General features: G+C 36.4%; 3 protein-coding genes across 4 annotated transcripts in view; 2 read left to right on the plus strand and 1 right to left on the minus strand.

Annotated features, from left to right (window-relative positions):
• Positions 1–1,061, plus strand: part of rccd1 (RCC1 domain containing 1) — an 8,330-nt gene extending 7,269 nt beyond the window's left edge. For both annotated transcript variants that reach the window (XM_058768090.1, XM_058768091.1), the window contains exon 8: positions 851–1,061. In XM_058768090.1, the coding sequence (XP_058624073.1) occupies positions 851–1,008 (158 nt within the window). In that variant the 3' untranslated portion in view covers positions 1,009–1,061. The remainder of the gene's footprint in view (positions 1–850) is intronic.
• On the minus strand, positions 1,051–5,082 carry cib1 (calcium and integrin binding 1 (calmyrin)). The gene is made up of 7 exons (XM_058768092.1): positions 4,848–5,082; positions 4,620–4,654; positions 3,733–3,829; positions 2,685–2,838; positions 2,480–2,598; positions 2,308–2,396; positions 1,051–1,301 (listed from the first exon to the last, which is right to left on the minus strand). Exons 1-7 carry the CDS (start codon positions 4,896–4,898, stop codon positions 1,280–1,282), a joined length of 567 nt encoding a protein of 188 aa, XP_058624075.1. The 5' UTR covers positions 4,899–5,082; the 3' UTR covers positions 1,051–1,279.
• A 4,300-nt stretch (positions 5,083–9,382) lies between these two features.
• metap2b (methionyl aminopeptidase 2b) lies at positions 9,383–15,167 on the plus strand. The gene is made up of 11 exons (XM_058767864.1): positions 9,383–9,574; positions 9,919–10,020; positions 10,254–10,313; positions 10,451–10,553; positions 10,642–10,803; positions 11,413–11,594; positions 11,681–11,775; positions 12,637–12,733; positions 12,811–12,914; positions 13,834–13,949; positions 14,125–15,167. The coding sequence occupies exons 1-11, from the start codon at positions 9,415–9,417 to the stop codon at positions 14,375–14,377; spliced, it is 1,434 nt and encodes a 477-aa protein (XP_058623847.1). The 5' UTR covers positions 9,383–9,414; the 3' UTR covers positions 14,378–15,167.
• Positions 15,168–17,587: the final 2,420 nt, after the last annotated feature.

The raw sequence follows: 17,587 nt of genomic DNA on the forward strand, positions 1-17,587 counted from the left end.
AGGCCAGATGAGTTTGTTTCTTCATCAGATTTGGAGAAATGTAGCATTACATCACTTGCTCAGCAATGGATCCTCTGCAGTGAATGGGTGCCGTCAGAATGAGAGTCCAAACAGCTGATAAAAACATCACAATAATCTATACAACTACAGTCCATCAGTTAACATCTCGTGAAGTGAAAATCTGCATGTTTGTAAGAAACTAATCCATCATTGAGGCATTTTAACTTAAAACTGCTGCTTCTGGCTAAAATGTAAAAACATAATAACACTTACTCCAGTGAAAAAGTCTGTCCTCTTATCCATCAAAATCTACCAACATGTTTGTTTAGATCTGTTTTGGTCTATTTTTACTTTTAAACTGTGCTTGATCTGTGCAGATTTCTCACCCGATTCAGACAAGATTATTTTTCACTGGAGAAAGCAATTTTATGATTTATGGCACCATATTTTAGCCGATAGAAACAGTTTGTAGTTAAAAACATGTTAATGATGGATTTGTTTCTTACAAATACACAGCTACACAAGATGTTAATTGCAGGTCTGCAGTTGTGTGGATTACTTGTGGATTATTGTAATGTTTTTATCAGCTGTTTGGACTCTCACCCATTCACTGCAGAGGATCCATTAGTGAGCAAGTGATGTAATGCTACATTTCTACAAATCTGTTCCCATGAAGAAACAAAATCATGTACACCTTGGATGGCCTGAGAGTGAGTAAATTATCAGCAAATTTGGGTGACCTATTCCTTTAATTTCTTTCTTTAAAAAAAATGATACCGACCCCAGTGTGGTAATTGTTATTTCAAAAGTGCTAAAAGTTGCCTTTTCTCTGTCTGTGTCATATTATTAGGCCATTATGGACAGCTGGGACATGGCACTGAAAATAGCACAGATGAGCCAACACTGGTGGATTACTTCCCGAGCCATCGAATGTGTGTTAAGGATGTTGTTTGTGGGTTATGGAACACTTTTGTGTCCGCTGTGCCAAAAGAACAACCTCAATCCTGACTGGAATAGACTCTTTCAGAGCGTCCAATAAATATAGGGATGTCAAAGTTGAATTAGAGTTTATTAAATTAGGTACAAATATATGATCCAAAATACAGGATAGAAAGTTTTTTTTTTTTAACAGAGTAAGTAAAAATGTTTTCAAACATATATAAATGGTAGAAATACTGAATAAGAATATACATTCACAATTAGGATGCTACATTATTGACAGATCAATGGTGCAGGTGAAAAATCCGGACCGGAAAGCAGCTTCCATTCTGTGTTAACTTCACAACACAATCTTGAATGAACTGCAAAAGAACATGCTCAGTCAATGAGGAGAAATGCTGCCTTCAAGTCTTCTCAGGAAGTTCATACTTATTTGTAATTATGATGTGATTTTGGTCAGAATAAATTTGTAATTTTGGGTAATTTCATATTTTTTCGCCTCAAATGGTTTTACTAACACTAAATTATAAAGTGCAATATGTGAATTAGGTGTATAATTGATGCTTTATGCATTTTATAATTATTGTGCTGCAACAAAAAATGATGTGAAATGTAGTTTAGTCATGTAAGCCAAATCAAATATAAATATTAGATGAAAAACTTAAGAAATGTTGCCTTGGCAACTAACTTTACTAAATAAGCTGAAGTACTACAATTATTAAAATTAATACTGAAATCAAAATGACTCCTAATGATAAATTATTAAATAAAGCTATATAGAAATATTAAAAGAAAAAACTAATAAAAATGACAAAAGCACTTATAATTACTTAAACTAAAATGAAAACTGAAAATATAAAAATTTAAATATTAATAAATATTATAAAATATTATATTATTATTATTACTAAAAGTAATAATAATAAAATTGAATAAAATAATTTTACAGCTATATAGAAATTTTTAAAACTAATAAAAATTACAGAAACAACAAAATTACTAAAATAAACTAAAAATTAAATTTGAAAATATAAAAAGCGAATTAAAAAAAATCTATATGTCAGCTAAATTTGTCTGTCAAGCTATCAAGTTGAAATACTACACTTAATAATACTGAAATAAAAAATAATTTAATAATTACATTCATAAAAGCTATATAGAAAACTAATATAACATAAAAACTAATAACATTTAACAAAATTACTTAAACTAAAATGAAAAAATACACACACATAAACTTCAATAAATATTATGAAAAAACTAAACTGTACAGTGAACATTCACACGTGAAACTTAATTAGACTGAAGGCAGCAATGTGTCGACTGTCCAGTATTTCACTTTTTAAATAAAAAACAAAATTCTGTCACCTGACAAAATCTGGAGATCTGGAGATGACGTGCTGAAATTCTGAGAGATTGACTGTGCCGTCCTTATCAATATCTGACTCCTCCAGGATCTGCACAATTACACGTGTTTACATTAGTAAAGTTCATCTGGCAGATGTCTCTCATTGATGTGATGCATCTCCCCCACACTCACATTGCTTATGAGCTGTCTCATCTCCTCCGCCGTCAGACGGGTGTCGTCTGTCTCGCCAGTCAGAGAGTTCACCAGCTTCTCCAGGTCTCTAGCATCAAGAGTCCCGTCATCATCAAAGTCTGCAGCATAAGAAGTGTTTAGAATGAGTGCTGTTTGATAGTGCTAGTGTGTTAAACGTCAATATTGAGAACAATCCATCTACTACCAAAGATTCGGAAAGCGTAGTGGGACTTGATTTCCAGGGTCGCCGAATCGCTGAAGGCACTCAAGAGGTCCAGGAAATCCTCAAAGCTCAAGCTGCCATCCTTCATGTCAGAGGTTGAGAAGACGTGACATATCCTTTTCTGGAAGGGGTTAGACTGTGACAGCCAACAAAAACACAGAATATAGTCAGAAGTCAGAATATATACAGCTGAATCTGGAAGGATTGGAAGATGTTTTCAGAAACATTAGGGTTTTTGTGACTTTCAGTACAGACTTCGGGCTCTATTTTAACGATCTAAGCGCATGGCGCAGGTGCACTTAGGGAGTGTCCAAATCCACTTTTGCTAGTTTAACCATGGAAAAAAATGGCGCATGGTCTAAAAGGGTTGTACCTATTCTCTTGATGAGTCATGGGTGTGTTTTGGGCATAACGTGCAATAAACCAATCAGACTCTCATCTCTCATTCCCTTTAAGAGCCAGTTGCGCTCGCGCCATGGAGGATACGCTATTTACACGGTGGAATTTGCAAAAGCAAAGACTGAATGCATCTCCAGAGAGGAAACGGAGCTTCTTGTGTGCGAGGTTAAAGCGTGCGAACAGACCATCTACAGGTCAAGCCAGATTCCACCAAAGCCCCCTGACAATTATACACAATAATAATCTTTTACATTGTAATCCTTTTATTTTTAATATTTGGCATGTTTGTGTGCTGTTGCGCGTCCCTGTGTGTGTAATAAGCAAAGGACCCGCCTATAGGCACATATTACTAATGCACTCTTTAATTAACAAAAAAAATAAATATTGCACCATTGACTTTAGACCAGGTTTCAGTTGGTCAATGGTGCAGTCTACTTCATTTGCCTCAAAATAGCAATGCACCTGAACACACCTCGTTTTCAGACCAGCACACCCATGGGCGCAAATGCATTTGCTATTTAAACAACGTGGCGCAGGATGTGAAAATGACAACTGCGTCAGGCTGAAACTAGCAAAAATCACTTGCGTCGCCGCATTGCACCGGGTGTATGATAGGCCATTTATCTGTTACCTTCAGTTCAGGAAGTGTGAGGATCTTCTCCATGGACACTCTGGTGCTGTACGGTCCATTTTCTCTGTCCTGCAGTTCAGAGAATATTTTGTGTGCCCTAAACAAACACATTGATGATGAGCCCCAAAAGTCCATAATGTAATGACATTCAAACATTTTTCAAGTATGACGTAATATACAGTTTCAGTAACTAAACTACTGTACATTTGTGTAGTTTAGCTATTGTCACAACAACAAATCCACTTGACAGGGAATGCCAAGGCAAAATGTACCATGGTTGAGATGATTATTGAAAAAAGGCAATAATACAAATAATATTTAAAAACTGAAATGAAACTAAAATAAATTATTAATGTTAGATGAAAAATTTATAGGAAAATTAGAAATGTTGTATTGGCAAATAAAATCAGTTGAATTACTACAATTAACAACACTAAAACCGAAATAAAATAAATAAATTAGAGATAAATAGAAATATTTAAAATGTTAAATTGCAAATAAAAAGTACTACAAGATACTAAAAAATAAAGTTAAACAGAAATATTTAAATATTTATATATATATATATATATATATATATATATATGACAAAAGCACTTCAGTTAAAATTATAATGAAAAATATAAATAAGCTAATTCAAAGTACTGATAAATACTGCACTATAAATAATAAAACAACCCTGCAATAACCAGCCTGTCAAGTTTTATCGCTTTTCCTCACCTGAACACAAAATAATAAGAAACAAACTAAACTGTACAGTCAATATTCACAATTAAAACTTACATACACTGAAAGCAGCAAAGCATAAAATATATATATATATATTTTTAAATGACGTCGTGTGCACAAGTTTAAGTACAAGTACATAATGACTTGACTTTACTTACAGTAAGATTTCTTGCTTTGTGAGAAATGTGAGCTCCTGTGCAAGCAAAAATGAAAAATTATAAACAAATAAAAGCAACTAACGTTAATCGCTATATAGAATAAAGAATAACGTTAAATGTTCAATAAATAAACACATATTTACAAATATATATATTTAAATATTACATATAAATATATATTTTTTAAAATTGACTCTATCTATCTAACGTTATGTGTGTCTGTCGCACCTGATACTCTGACAGAAGATCTTTCGGTAACTTGGTCGATGTTCCCCCCATTACCGCCTGCTTTTGTTCAGCACGACTAGTACTTTAACTTTAAACTAAATAAAGTCGATTAATATTACTATTGTTTCATAAAAACGAAGGTAAGCGCCTAAAGTTTTGCTGTTTTTAGCCAACAGGCTAAACAAACTTTGGTCGAAGTACTGCGCTTCCGCTTCCTGGATGACACGTCAGTTACCATGGGAACAGATTTGCACCGAGCGAAGTCCACAGTGGAGTTATTTTTATTTAACTTCCTCGAGTTTGAGCTGGGATTTAATTTTGTTATAAAAATGTTCACTTTTGCATACCCAATAGCACAATAAAATTGTGAATAAAATATAATTATTTCCTGGAGCATCTTATTCATTGTTATTGTAAGTAATAGGCGTAACTGTGTTATACAATTATACCATATATGCTGGGAAGGAAAAGACATTCAATTATTCATATAATATCATGTTGCTCTGACTTTGATCTGCAATTGGCTTATTATTTCAAAAGGTGGCATCATATCACCAAAAAATCAACTGTCATGCCTTACTTATTTTATTATGAAATATTTATTTACAACTTTGTTAATTTATAACACTTTATAACTATCCCTATGTTCTCCATGCTGTATCTTCTTCATTAGTGAATCAATGAAGTTCTTTTAAAGTTCCTGTGTTAAACAAAAAGTTGAAAATTATTATTGCCTAAAAAATGCAATAAATAGGCCTACACTTTTTCAAGGCCCAAAAACATTAATCATTGTTTGTCATTTTATAAAATGCATTTAAAAATTCATAGGGGATAAATAAAGGGTTTTTAACAAGGATGTAAAATTTATTAGAGACACCCGTACCTAGCAATAATTTTAATATGTATTTGTTCATTTTAACAAATAAATATACGTGTATGTAACCACTATTGTATTGTAATTTTTGTTTGATGTATTTTGAAGTGCAGTATTTCATGCTAGTAACTTGCTAATCATGCTGGAAACATGCTAGCAACATGCTAATCATGCTAACAAAAGGCTAGCGACATGCTAATCATGCTCACAACATTCTTATCATGCTGGGAACATGTTAACAACATGCTAATCATGCTAACAACATGATAACTTATCTATCTAAATTTTCAAACTTCAAGCTTTTACAACTGTTTTAAACTTTCAAGCTAGGCTTTCTCGAGCCAACCAAAAGTTTGTCTTGACGAACTTTTTGATCTAGTTTTTGTTTGATGTATTTTGAGGTGCAGCTCGTCATTTTAATAGAGTGTTTCACTAGTTAGCGCTTACCTCACCTGAATATGTTTGTAGATTTGTGTTGAATGTTGTCTTTGGAATGGAAATGTGAATATTTTAATTGTAAACATCATACCTTTTTCGCTTATTTCAGTCATAAAACTACATTTACATTTAATCATTTAGCAGACGCTTTTATCCAGAGCGACGTACAAATGAGAACAATAGAAGCAATCAGACCATGGAGAGTGCAGCAGTATACAAGTGCCATGACAAGCCTCAGTTAGTCTAGCACAGTACATGTAGCTAGTTTTTTTTATTTTTTATTTTTTTATATTAAATAAATAGAATAGGAAAGTGTTAATATTAGTTGGTCAGGTGCTGGCGAAAAAGATGCATCTTTAGAGGTTTCTTGAAAATGGATAAAGATTCAGCTGTTCGAATTGAGATTGGGAGGTCATTCCACCAGATGGGCACAGTCCAGGAAAAGGTCCGTGAGAGAGATTTGGTACCTCTTTGTGATGGCACCACAAGGCGTCGTTCACTTGCAGAACGCAAGCTTCTGGAGGGTGCATAAGTTTGAACTAGTGAGTTTAGATATATTGGTTGTCGTCTTGTAGGCAAACATCAGTACCTTGAATTTGATGCGAGCGGCTATTGGTAACCAGTGTAACCTGATGAAGAGAGGGGTAACGTGAACTTTTTTTTGGTTCATTAAAGACCACTCTGGCTGCTGCATTCTGGATCAGTTGCAGAGGCTTGATAGTACTAGCGGGAAGGCCTGCCAAGAGCACATTACAATAGTCCAGTCTGGAGAGAACAAGAGCTTGGACGAGGAGTTGTGCGGTGTGCTCTGATAGCAATGGTCTAATCTTCCTAATGTTGTATAAGGCAAATCTGCAGGACCAGTTGTAGCAATATGATCTGTGAAGCTTAACTGATCATCTATCATAACTCCAAGGTTCCTGGCTGTCCTGGAAGGAGTTATGGTTGACGAACCCAGCTGTATAGAGAAGTTGTGGTGAAGTGATGGATTGGCTGAGACCACGAGCAGTTCTGTCTTGGCAAGGTTGAGCTGAAGGTGATGGTCCTTCATCCAGCTAGAAATGTCACTCAGACAGGCTGCAATGCGAGCAGCTACCGTCGGATCATCTGGCTGGAATGAGAAGTAGAGTTGAGTGTCATCAGCATAGCAGTGATAAGAAAAGCCATGCTTCTGAATGACCGATCCTAATGACGACATGTAGATGGAGAAGAGAAGTGGTCCAAGCACTGAGCCTTGAGCAACCCCTGTAGCAAGAAGTTGTGACTTCGAAACCTCACCCCTCCAAGACACCCTGAAGGACCTATCTAAGAGGTAAGACTCGAACCACAGGTGCGCGGTTCCTGAGATGCCCATCTTTCTGAGTGTAGACAGGATGATCCGATGGTTAACCGTGTCAAAAGCAGCAGACAAGTCCAGCAAGATGAGTACAGAGGATTTGGAAGCCGCTTTTGCCAGTCTCAGGGCCTCTGTAACCAAGAGTAGGGCAGTCTCAGTAGAGTGGCCGCTTCTGAAGCCAGATTGGTTGTTGTCCAGAAGATTGTTCTGTGCAAGAAACAAAGAGAGTTGGTTGAACACAACTCGTTCAAGTGTCTTTGCAATTAATGGAAGAAGGGATACTGGTCTAAGTGAGCTAATCTAGCGAACTAAGCCAGTAGTAGTACTGACAGTGTCGTGAATTCATGACTGAAGATGCGAAAAGCGGAGGAACATGCTTCGATTGATTCAAACTCTTGAAATCGATCATTCCGTTCAAGCGATTCATGAGCAAAAACCAGACCAAATGGATCCATTCAATTTTGCCATTGCGTCGCAAAAACGATTCACTGTTTTGAAGCTCCAATCGGATCACGTATTGCGAATTATTTGATTTCAATCGGGGTTTTGGAGTGGGTTGGCAAAGAATTTAGCGAATTGAATAATTTGCGATCCACGTTCCGAATTCTGTTTTGAAAATGTTGGTTCGTGAATTATTATTATTATTATTCAGATCAGGACTTCTGAGCGCTGATCGCGAATCATTTGATTTAGATCGAAACTTCGAAGCAGGTTCGTGAATCTTTTGATTCAGATCGGGACTTCAGAGCTGCTTCGTGAATCTTTTGATTCAGATCAGAACTCCAGAGCTGCTTCGTGAATCTTTTGATTCAGATCAGAACTCCAGAGTGGGTTCGTGAATCTTATGATTCAGATTGGGACTTCGGGGCGCATATCACAAATCTTTTTTTCTGATTTCTTTTTTTATTAAACAGTACATAAAACCATTAAAGCAGTACAGTTATAAAAAACAAAACAAAGAAAAATAAAGAAAGAATACACAAATCCCTTAAAAAAAAATTGACAATGCTTTATTATAGTAAACTGTAACCATGTTTTTTTGTTGTTGTTGTATAACCCCAGTTCCCATGTACTTGTCTAGGTCATGGTTTAGAGACAGATTTTTGTTTATGCATGTGCTAGCAGTACACACAAATTAATTAAGTTACATTTTCCTATATTCTCTTTCAAGTAGTCAAACAATCCAAACAAAACTATAGTTTCCAAAGTCGGACATCGCTTGTTATGATTTTCAAAGGTGTAGAATTTAGTAGAATTTAGACGCTATGCCATGATCCCTACCAATATCCAGCGACTACTAAATTGTCCCAAGCACAGACTGTAAAAAAAGCTCCCAAGCAATAATTTACATTTACATTTAGCAGAGGCTTTTATCCATAGCGACTTGATGATTACAATAATTTTGATCAAACAATTAAATGTCTGTTGTCTGCCGTCCCTGCTGAAAAAACCAATAGAACCCTGCCCAAAACACAATAGAAAATGTAATGGTTTTAATGGATTTAATGGGAATTGTATTGGTTTTAATGGAAACTATAATGGTGTCTACTGGTATGTGATGAATTCTGTTGGTGGTATGTTAAATCCTATTGGAAAAATGCCCAAAACACACTACAAAAAGGAATTTTGTAATGTTTTTACTGGAAAAAAGCTAATGGTTTATAATGGTATTTTAATGGAAACCATTAGAATTTCTGTGATGGTTTCTATTGGGCTTCTATTGTTTGTTTGTTTTTTAGCAGGGGTAATATCCCCACCAATGCCAAAACCAAACCTATACGCCCTTGGTTTGTAATCTTATTTTATGGGTTCAGTCGATTGGACCTTCTTTCGAGTAAAAAGGTCCATCCAGCTGAACGCACAGGAATCCCGCCGCGCATGATGTAGGCTTCACCCACAATTCCTCGCGCGGTCACATCATGGCAGACGAGCTGACGCAGGAGCTGCAGTCCGCTGCTGCAAAAATGCAGATTTTACCGAACGGAGACTCTCATTTTCCCAAAGAGGACACGGATCCCGCTGACGAGACCGGGAAGAAGAAGAAAAAGAAGAAGAAGAAGGGAAAAGCGGGAGCCGTAGGTAATAAAGACGGGCGAAAGTGTCCCGTGGCCCTGACGTTTACTGCCCAGTCTGACAAACCGATGAGACCTCGCCGAATCTGATATATAATTTAAAAGACATTCAATTAATAGCGACTAAAAGCATTTTAACAGCGCCTAATGTTTAGTTTATGCGCTGGAGTGTTGAGTTAATGGCTGGTCAGAGTGTTTAACTAGCGTTAGCTGGTGAACTCATGGCAGTTGTGTAATGTTGTTATGAGAGGACGCGGTCTGACTCCACGTGCGTGATTATATCTATGTGCGTTATGCCTGTCAGATGTATATTGTATTGCGATATCAAATTCCCTGTACTATTATTTATAGGAAACCATGAGGGTGAAGGAGAGCCTGGCATCACCAAAGTGGCAAATCAACTGGAGCAACAAACTTTAGAAGACCAAGAAAAAGAGGACGAGCCAGAAGAGGGTTAATTACTAAAAAAATAAAAAAAATCCCATTCCATGTGTATCTGTGACAGCACAAGTTTTTGTTTTTATATTGATTATGTCAACATAAAATATCTATATAGCTCTGGCACACTCTATTCTAATTCTGTTCTTTAAAAAAAAATAGCCTCTTTTAGACTTGCACTCTATTCATTTACTAACTGCTTGCTTGCTTTAAAAACTAACACATATTGTGAAATTTCTATTTGGCAGATGGTGAGGAGGGAGACTCAACTGGAAAGAAAAAGAAAAAGAAGAAAAAAAAGAAAGGACGTGAGTGCTTGTTTAAATTCCCCCTGCAGTCACTCATATCCTTTGATAATCAAAATTATTTTTTTTTGTATGAAAAAACATTGATTCTGTAAAAGGCCTTGAATATAACTTATTCATATTCCTTCATTCTCTTTCAGCCAAAGTTCAAACAGATCCTCCATCTATCCCCATCTGTGAGCTTTACACCAATGGAGTTTATGCCAAGGGCCAGGAATGTGAATATCCACCGACGCAAGATGGGTACAGACAGCATCTGCTTATTTACACGCTCTAGAACCAGCTAAAAACACTTCAAAACATTAAAGTGGATGTGTTTTATTTCTCACAGACGTACTGCTGCATCGCGGATGACCAACGAGGAGAAGAAATTTCTGGATCAGGCTAATGAGGAGATGTGGAATGACTTCAGACAGGCTGCCGAGGCCCACCGGCAGGTCAGGAAGTACGTCATGAGCTGGATCAAACCGGGCATGACCATGATTGAGATCTGGTGAGTGACACCATTCATGGGCTACATTTGTGATATAAAGCTAGTTTGCTTTCATTGAATTTGAAATGTGAAAGTCATGTTTACTTGGGGCCGGATTTACTAAAGACACACAGTGAAACATTAGTGGCGTAAAGGCATGGATACAGCTATTTATTGCACATGTATTTGTAGGAGTTTCTCTTTCAAATGCAAAATGTTTAGGAGAGTATTTAAATAAATTATGCAAGGTGATTTACTAAGGTTTGCGGTTTACTTACAGATTTTCTTAACACTTCACATGGCTTTGATAGTTGCTCATTTGTGCTGCTCTTGGCACATTGCATTGTTCATTATTTAAAATAAACCAGCTGCATCTGTTTTCTTTCATTTTCTTATTGTCAGTAGATTAACTGCAGTACCTTCCTCTCCCATTGGTGCCTTTGTGGGATTGCAGTCTTGCTAATTTGCCCTGTTTAGTAAATCTGGCCCAAAAGTGTTATACAGCCCTTCTTAGCTTCAGCACAAAAACAGCCTTCAGATGACCTGCAAAATATCTAGTTATAGCTTTTTCAGGTTGGCAGCCATGTGCCGAGTTTAATCTGCTAATCAGGTCTCATTTTTCCCTGCTAGTGAAAAACTGGAAGATTGCTCTAGGAAGCTGATCAAGGAAAATGGTCTGAATGCTGGTTTGGCTTTTCCGACCGGCTGCTCGCTGAACCACTGCGCTGCTCACTACACTCCTAACGCAGGAGACCCCACCGTTCTCCAGTACGACGATGTCTGCAAAATCGACTTCGGCACACACATTAATGGTGCGCCTGTAGCAGCAAACACACTGCAAATCTTGATTCCTTCTAAGTGATTTTTATACTGATGTTTGATTATTTTGGTATTCCAGGTCGAATCATTGACTGTGCCTTTACTGTCACCTTCAACCCAAAGTACGACAAACTACTGGAAGCTGTTAAAGATGCTACAAATACTGGAATTAAGGTAGAGTTATAATTTTCGAATCTTGCCGATAGTCGACTGATAGTCGATTCATATGTTTGGGGCAAAATACATTACCAAGAGTCAAGTCAGACATTGGACAGTCATAATTATTGATGTTAACACACAGGGAAAATGTGTAACGGACGCCTCACAGATACAAAAATAATGTTTTATGTTTTTATTAAATGTCAGCAAAACCCTAAGAATTCACCATATTTTTTACAACAGTGCTTTTGTTATAATATTATGTATATGACATTTATTAATGTTCTGCATTTCTGTTTTGAGCTGTGCGCGCTGAAAATGACCAGTAGAATGAAGCATTTGACAGCAGGTTTTTAATCAATGGGATTTAACTTATTTATCTCATGTAGAATACGCTTCGTTATTTATACAACATAACGTTAATATTACGACTTATAGGCTATCTGCACAAAATGCCCCGAATGCATGAACGTGTCTGCGCGGCTCTGAATGAACTCCTGTTGTGGACGCATTCTTCACGCAAACTAAACTAAAAATTCACAGCGTTTTATTATAATAGTGTTCTCGTTATAATGTTATGTATATGACAGTCATAGTTATTAATATTCTGCATTGTTGTTTGTCCTGCTCGCGCTGACGAGATGTACTACAATGAAGTGCACAAAAGAACACAATTTATGTGAAATAGAAATGTTTTGTAACATTATAAATGTCTTTACTGTCACTTTTTGATCAATTTAATGCTGAAGCAAAATTTTTCAAAAATCTATCTAATCCCGAAATGTTTAAACATTAGTGTAAGTTAAATGTATAAGTAATTTGTATTTTATTGGCATTACGGTGATTATTGTAAAGCTCATTGTTATTTTATTTCAGTGTGCAGGTATTGATGTTCGTTTGTGTGATATTGGAGAGTCAATTCAAGAGGTTATGGAGTCTTATGAAGTGGAACTCGATGGAAAAACATATCAAGGTAAATGCAAACTGACAGCAAAGACCTAGAAATAACACACGATATTATTTCACCAATGATGTTACTTTTCTTTCCAGTGAAACCAATCCGAAATCTCAATGGCCACTCTATTGGACAGTACAGAATACATGCAGGCAAGACGGTGCCCATAGTGAAAGGAGGTGAAGCCACTAGGATGGAGGTACGCCGTGACTTTCTACAAAGTTTTTGTTTCACAGATGTGAATATATCTCTGATGCTTGGTTTTTATTTGGTGATTCACCCAATAAATGTTCATAAGAAGGAAAATGGAGGCTGCATTTGTATGACTCAGGAGAAAGACTTAATCTTAGGAAAAGGGACAGAGAAATTTTGAACGGTTTTGAGGAAGTCTCAGTCTGATGGTTTAGGGCTGAGTTTGGGTGTGCCAGAGTTATCAACACAACCCTAAGCTGACACATCTCTATCAGTCAACACCACAGGGCTTAAAGAGAGGTGTAGTCAAGTACACCAGCCTCCAAAATGTTCGCCAAGGCAGCATTTATTTGATCAAAAATGTTGAAATATTTTTACAATTTAAAATAACTCTGTTCTATTTCAAAATATTTTTAAAATGAATTTATTCCTGTGATGCAAAGCTGTATTTTCAGCATCATTACTCCAGCATTCAGTGTCACATGATCCTTCAGAAATCATTCTAATATGCTGATATGCTGCTTAAGAAACATTTCTGATTATCAATCTTGAAAACAAGTGAAACCGTGATTTTTTTTTTTTTTTTTTTTTTTGGGTTTGTTTTTTGTTTCAGGATTCTTTGATGAATAGAAAGTTCAAAAGAACAGCATTTATTTGAAATAGAAATCTTTTGTAACATTATAAATGTCTTTACTGTCACTTTTGATCAATTTAATGCATCCTTGCTGAATAAGCGTTAATATCATTCAGTAAATAAATAAATCTTGCTGAGCCCAAACATCACTTTCACAAGTCAACATTTTCTATGAAGGTGTACATCTGCTCCTTCATTTGGAAAGCAATCATGTAGTGTTGTTAATCTCACTGTTGAGGCTTTAATTCTGTCGTTTTGACAGTGTTGTCATGCTGAATTTCCTCTTTTACAGGAAGGAGAGGTTTATGCTATCGAGACCTTCGGCAGCACTGGGAAAGGCATGGTGCACGATGACATGGAGTGTTCCCATTACATGAAAAACTTTGAAGTTGGTCATGTGCCAATAAGGTGAGATACACATCGATCTTATTACTAACTAACTCTCCAGAAACAAGAAGTTTGTCAGTCATAGCCAATCAGAAGATATTTGACTTAATGTTCTGGGAGCATGTCTGTGATACCTAAAAAGGATCCCTATTTTCATCAAAATTATGATTTACCTGCTCACGTTTCTCTTTCCCAGACTCCCCAGAGCCAAGCACTTGTTGAACGTGGTCAACGAGAACTTCGGCACTCTTGCCTTCTGCCGCCGCTGGTTGGATCGCCTCGGTGAGACCAAATATTTAATGGCACTGAAGAACCTCTGCGACCTGGGCATCATTGACCCCTACCCGCCTCTGTGCGACACCAAAGGCTGCTACACGGCCCAGTTTGAACACACCATCCTGCTGAGACCCACCTGCAAGGAGGTGGTCAGCCGAGGAGATGATTACTAGGCCTCCACCTCACCAGTTTTTATAAATCTCTCCTCTGCTTTCGTATCACATGAGTATTTTGATGGGTAAAGGCTTGAGTAAGTTAACGAGCTGTGCCTTCTAATTTTTAACATGCTAGTGTTTGTTTGTATAAAGTATGAACGGAGGTTTAAGTCCTCTGTGGTAAAAATGCCCCTTGTTTAACCATGGTGTAACTCACTGGCGCAGATGTGTACTTACCGCCCACCCCTAAAGTGCTCTAGCACCATTTTGTAAATGCTGACAACGATCTGGTGCACTTTTCTTGGTCAATACCCAGACAAATGTGAATTCAAAAGCACATTTTTAGATTATCTGGATTAGCTATGTTACACATTAGCAGTTGCACGTTTTTTTGTACTCAAAGCTATATTGGATCCTGGCCTAAGAGACATTAGGAAACGTTCATGTTTTGATTTTTTTTTTTTTTAAATCGAGTGCTGTTTCTCCTTTTCCGTTTGATTCAGTTACACATTTAGGCTGAAAAATAGTACGAGACATTACAGGTGGGGTTTGACTTTATACCTTAGCTCAAGAATGGACTTTAATGCGGAATGCACCCCCATAATAAAATACTCATTCAAACATGCTTTCCTCTAAGAGCGGGCACTCATTACAATACTGGCGATGTTGATATGTAAGCATCTATATTTTGGCTATGCTTGATTTCAGGTAAAGCCTGTTTGAAATCAATCACCTTTCTCAGAATAAAGCACATGTGGTGTTTTATTTTGAAGTGCAAATAAAATTTATAAGAAATTGTGGTCTGCAAGTTTTTTCACTTTCTTTGTCTCGAGGCTTGATCACCAAATGCTTTAAATTGTGTAAAAGTCTTATATTTTTCCTTTATTAAATTAAAGCTTTAGAAAATAATTTATTTACAGTAAGGTAGGGTAGGTGATTTCGGAAAGATGTCACCGCTTAGGCAAAATTATATTTAAGATTGAAGAAAATGTGAATGTACTGTGATGTAACGGGTCATTATCAATCATACCTAGTAACTTCCTAAAAATATTAATACACGTGAAAATTACATAAGTTTGATTGTTACACCTGTATTTCTATAGTCTTTGGTTGCAAGTACTTCATAGAGCGAGTTTCAAAATAAAAATTGTTAAAAACTCGTTATCTTATGGTACACTGACTAAATGTAAGTAGCCTACTGTAGTTTAGATTTAAATTTACATATCACAAGTATATGATGCGTGCTGGCAAAATGAGTCAGAATGCGCACAAGCTAATTTTGAGCTACACAAAAGTGAAAAATGTAAATTTTAATAGAATTTGTAGGTAGCCGAGAGAGCTCAACGTGCTGCAATTTAAGAAAACACATGAAAATAGAAAAAGCACCAACAAATTAAGAAAACATCAGTTTGACAACACGTGCTGCAAAAATACAACACAGCCAAATACAGAAACGCAACAGGAGGACCCCAAACAAAATGAAAATTAACCATGGTTTCACTGTAGTAAAAGTGTAGTAACCATGTTTAATTTTCTATTTTATTTTATTTTTTGGCGTATTGATTACCATTTGCGTAACCACAGTTGTACAAATACCATGGTTAAACTATGGTTAGTGTAGCAAGACCATGGTTAATTTGTGGTTATCATGGTTTACTGGAAAAAATATAAAGCACTGTTATATCTTTGTTCTATTATATTTATCTATGTTTGTAATTTGTTCATTTTTCTATGCTGATTTACTCATCTACAATATTTTTTTCCAAATAGAGCTTTTCAAGTCATCTGGAGTTTTTTTTTTTTTTTTTTTTCATATCGCAATATATATCGCAGAAATACAAAATATCGCAATGTGAGTTTTTTCCAATATCGTGCAGCCCTAGTTTTGAGTATTTGCAGTGTGTTTCTGTATTTGGTTGTGTTTTGAGTATTTGCAAGGGGTTTCTGTATTTGGTTGTGTTTTGAGTATTTGCAGCGCGTTTCTGTATTTGGTTATGTTTTGAGTATTTGCAGCTCGTTTCTCTATTGCGTTTCTGTATTTGGTTGTTTTGAGTATTTGCAACGGGTTTCTGTATTTGGTTGTTTTGAGTATTTGCAGCACGTTTCTGTATTTGGTTATGTTTTGAGTATTTGCAGCTCGTTTCTCTATTGCGTTTCTGTATTTGGTTGTTTTGAGTATTTGCAACGGGTTTCTGTATTTGGTTGTGTTTTGAGTATTTGCAGTGTGTTTCTGTATTTGGTTGTGTTGAGTATTTGCAGTGTGTTTCTGTATTTGGTTGTTTTGAGTATTTGCAACAGGTTTCTGTATTTGGTTGTGTTTTGAGTATTTGCAGTGTGTTTCTGCATCTGGTGTGTTTGAGCATTTGCAATGGGTTTCTGCATTTGGTTGTTTTGAGCATCTGCAACGGGTTTCTGCATTTGGTTGTTTTGAGCATTTGCAACAGGTTTCTGTATTTGGTTGTGTTGAGCATCTGCAGTGTGTTTCTGCATCTGGTCAGTGTTGAGCATCTGCAAGGGTTTCTGTATTTGGTTATGTTTTGAGCATTTGCAACAGGTTTCTGCATTTGGTTGTGTTTGAGCATCTGCAACAGGTTTCTGCATTTGGTTGTGTTTGAGCATCTGCAGTGTGCTCTGCATCTGGTTGTGTTGAGCATCTGCAGTGTGTTTCTGCATCTGGTTGTTTTGAGCATCTGCAACAGGTTTCTGCATCTGGTTGTTTTGAGCATTTGCAACGGGTTTCTGTATTTGGTTGTGTTTTGAGTATTTGCAACGGGTTTCTGTATTTGGTTGTGTTTTGAGTATTTGCAGTGTGTTTATGTATTTGGTTGTGTTTTGAGTATTTGCAATGGGTTTCTGTATTTGGTTGTGCTTTGAGTATTTGCAGCACGTTTCTGTATTTGGTTGTTTTGAGTATTTGCAGCACGTTTCTGTATTTGGTTATGTTTTGAGTATTTGCAGCTCGTTTCTCTATTGCGTTTCTGTATTTGGTTGTTTTGAGTATTTGCAGTGTGTTTCTGCATCTGGTTGTTTTGAGTATTTGCAGTGTGTTCTGTATTTGGTTGTTTTGAGTATTTGCAACGGGTTTCTGTATTTGGTTGTGTTTTGAGTATTTGCAGTGTGTTTCTGTATTGCGTTTCTGTATTTGGTTGTTTTGAGTATTTGCAGCACGTTTCTGTATTTGGTTATGTTTTGAGTATTTGCAGCTCGTTTCTGTATTGCGTTTCTGTA

The sequence above is a fragment of the Onychostoma macrolepis genome, chromosome 25 (genome assembly GCF_012432095.1).
Source record: "Onychostoma macrolepis isolate SWU-2019 chromosome 25, ASM1243209v1, whole genome shotgun sequence".
In the NCBI taxonomy this organism is placed as follows: domain Eukaryota; kingdom Metazoa; phylum Chordata; class Actinopteri; order Cypriniformes; family Cyprinidae; genus Onychostoma; species Onychostoma macrolepis.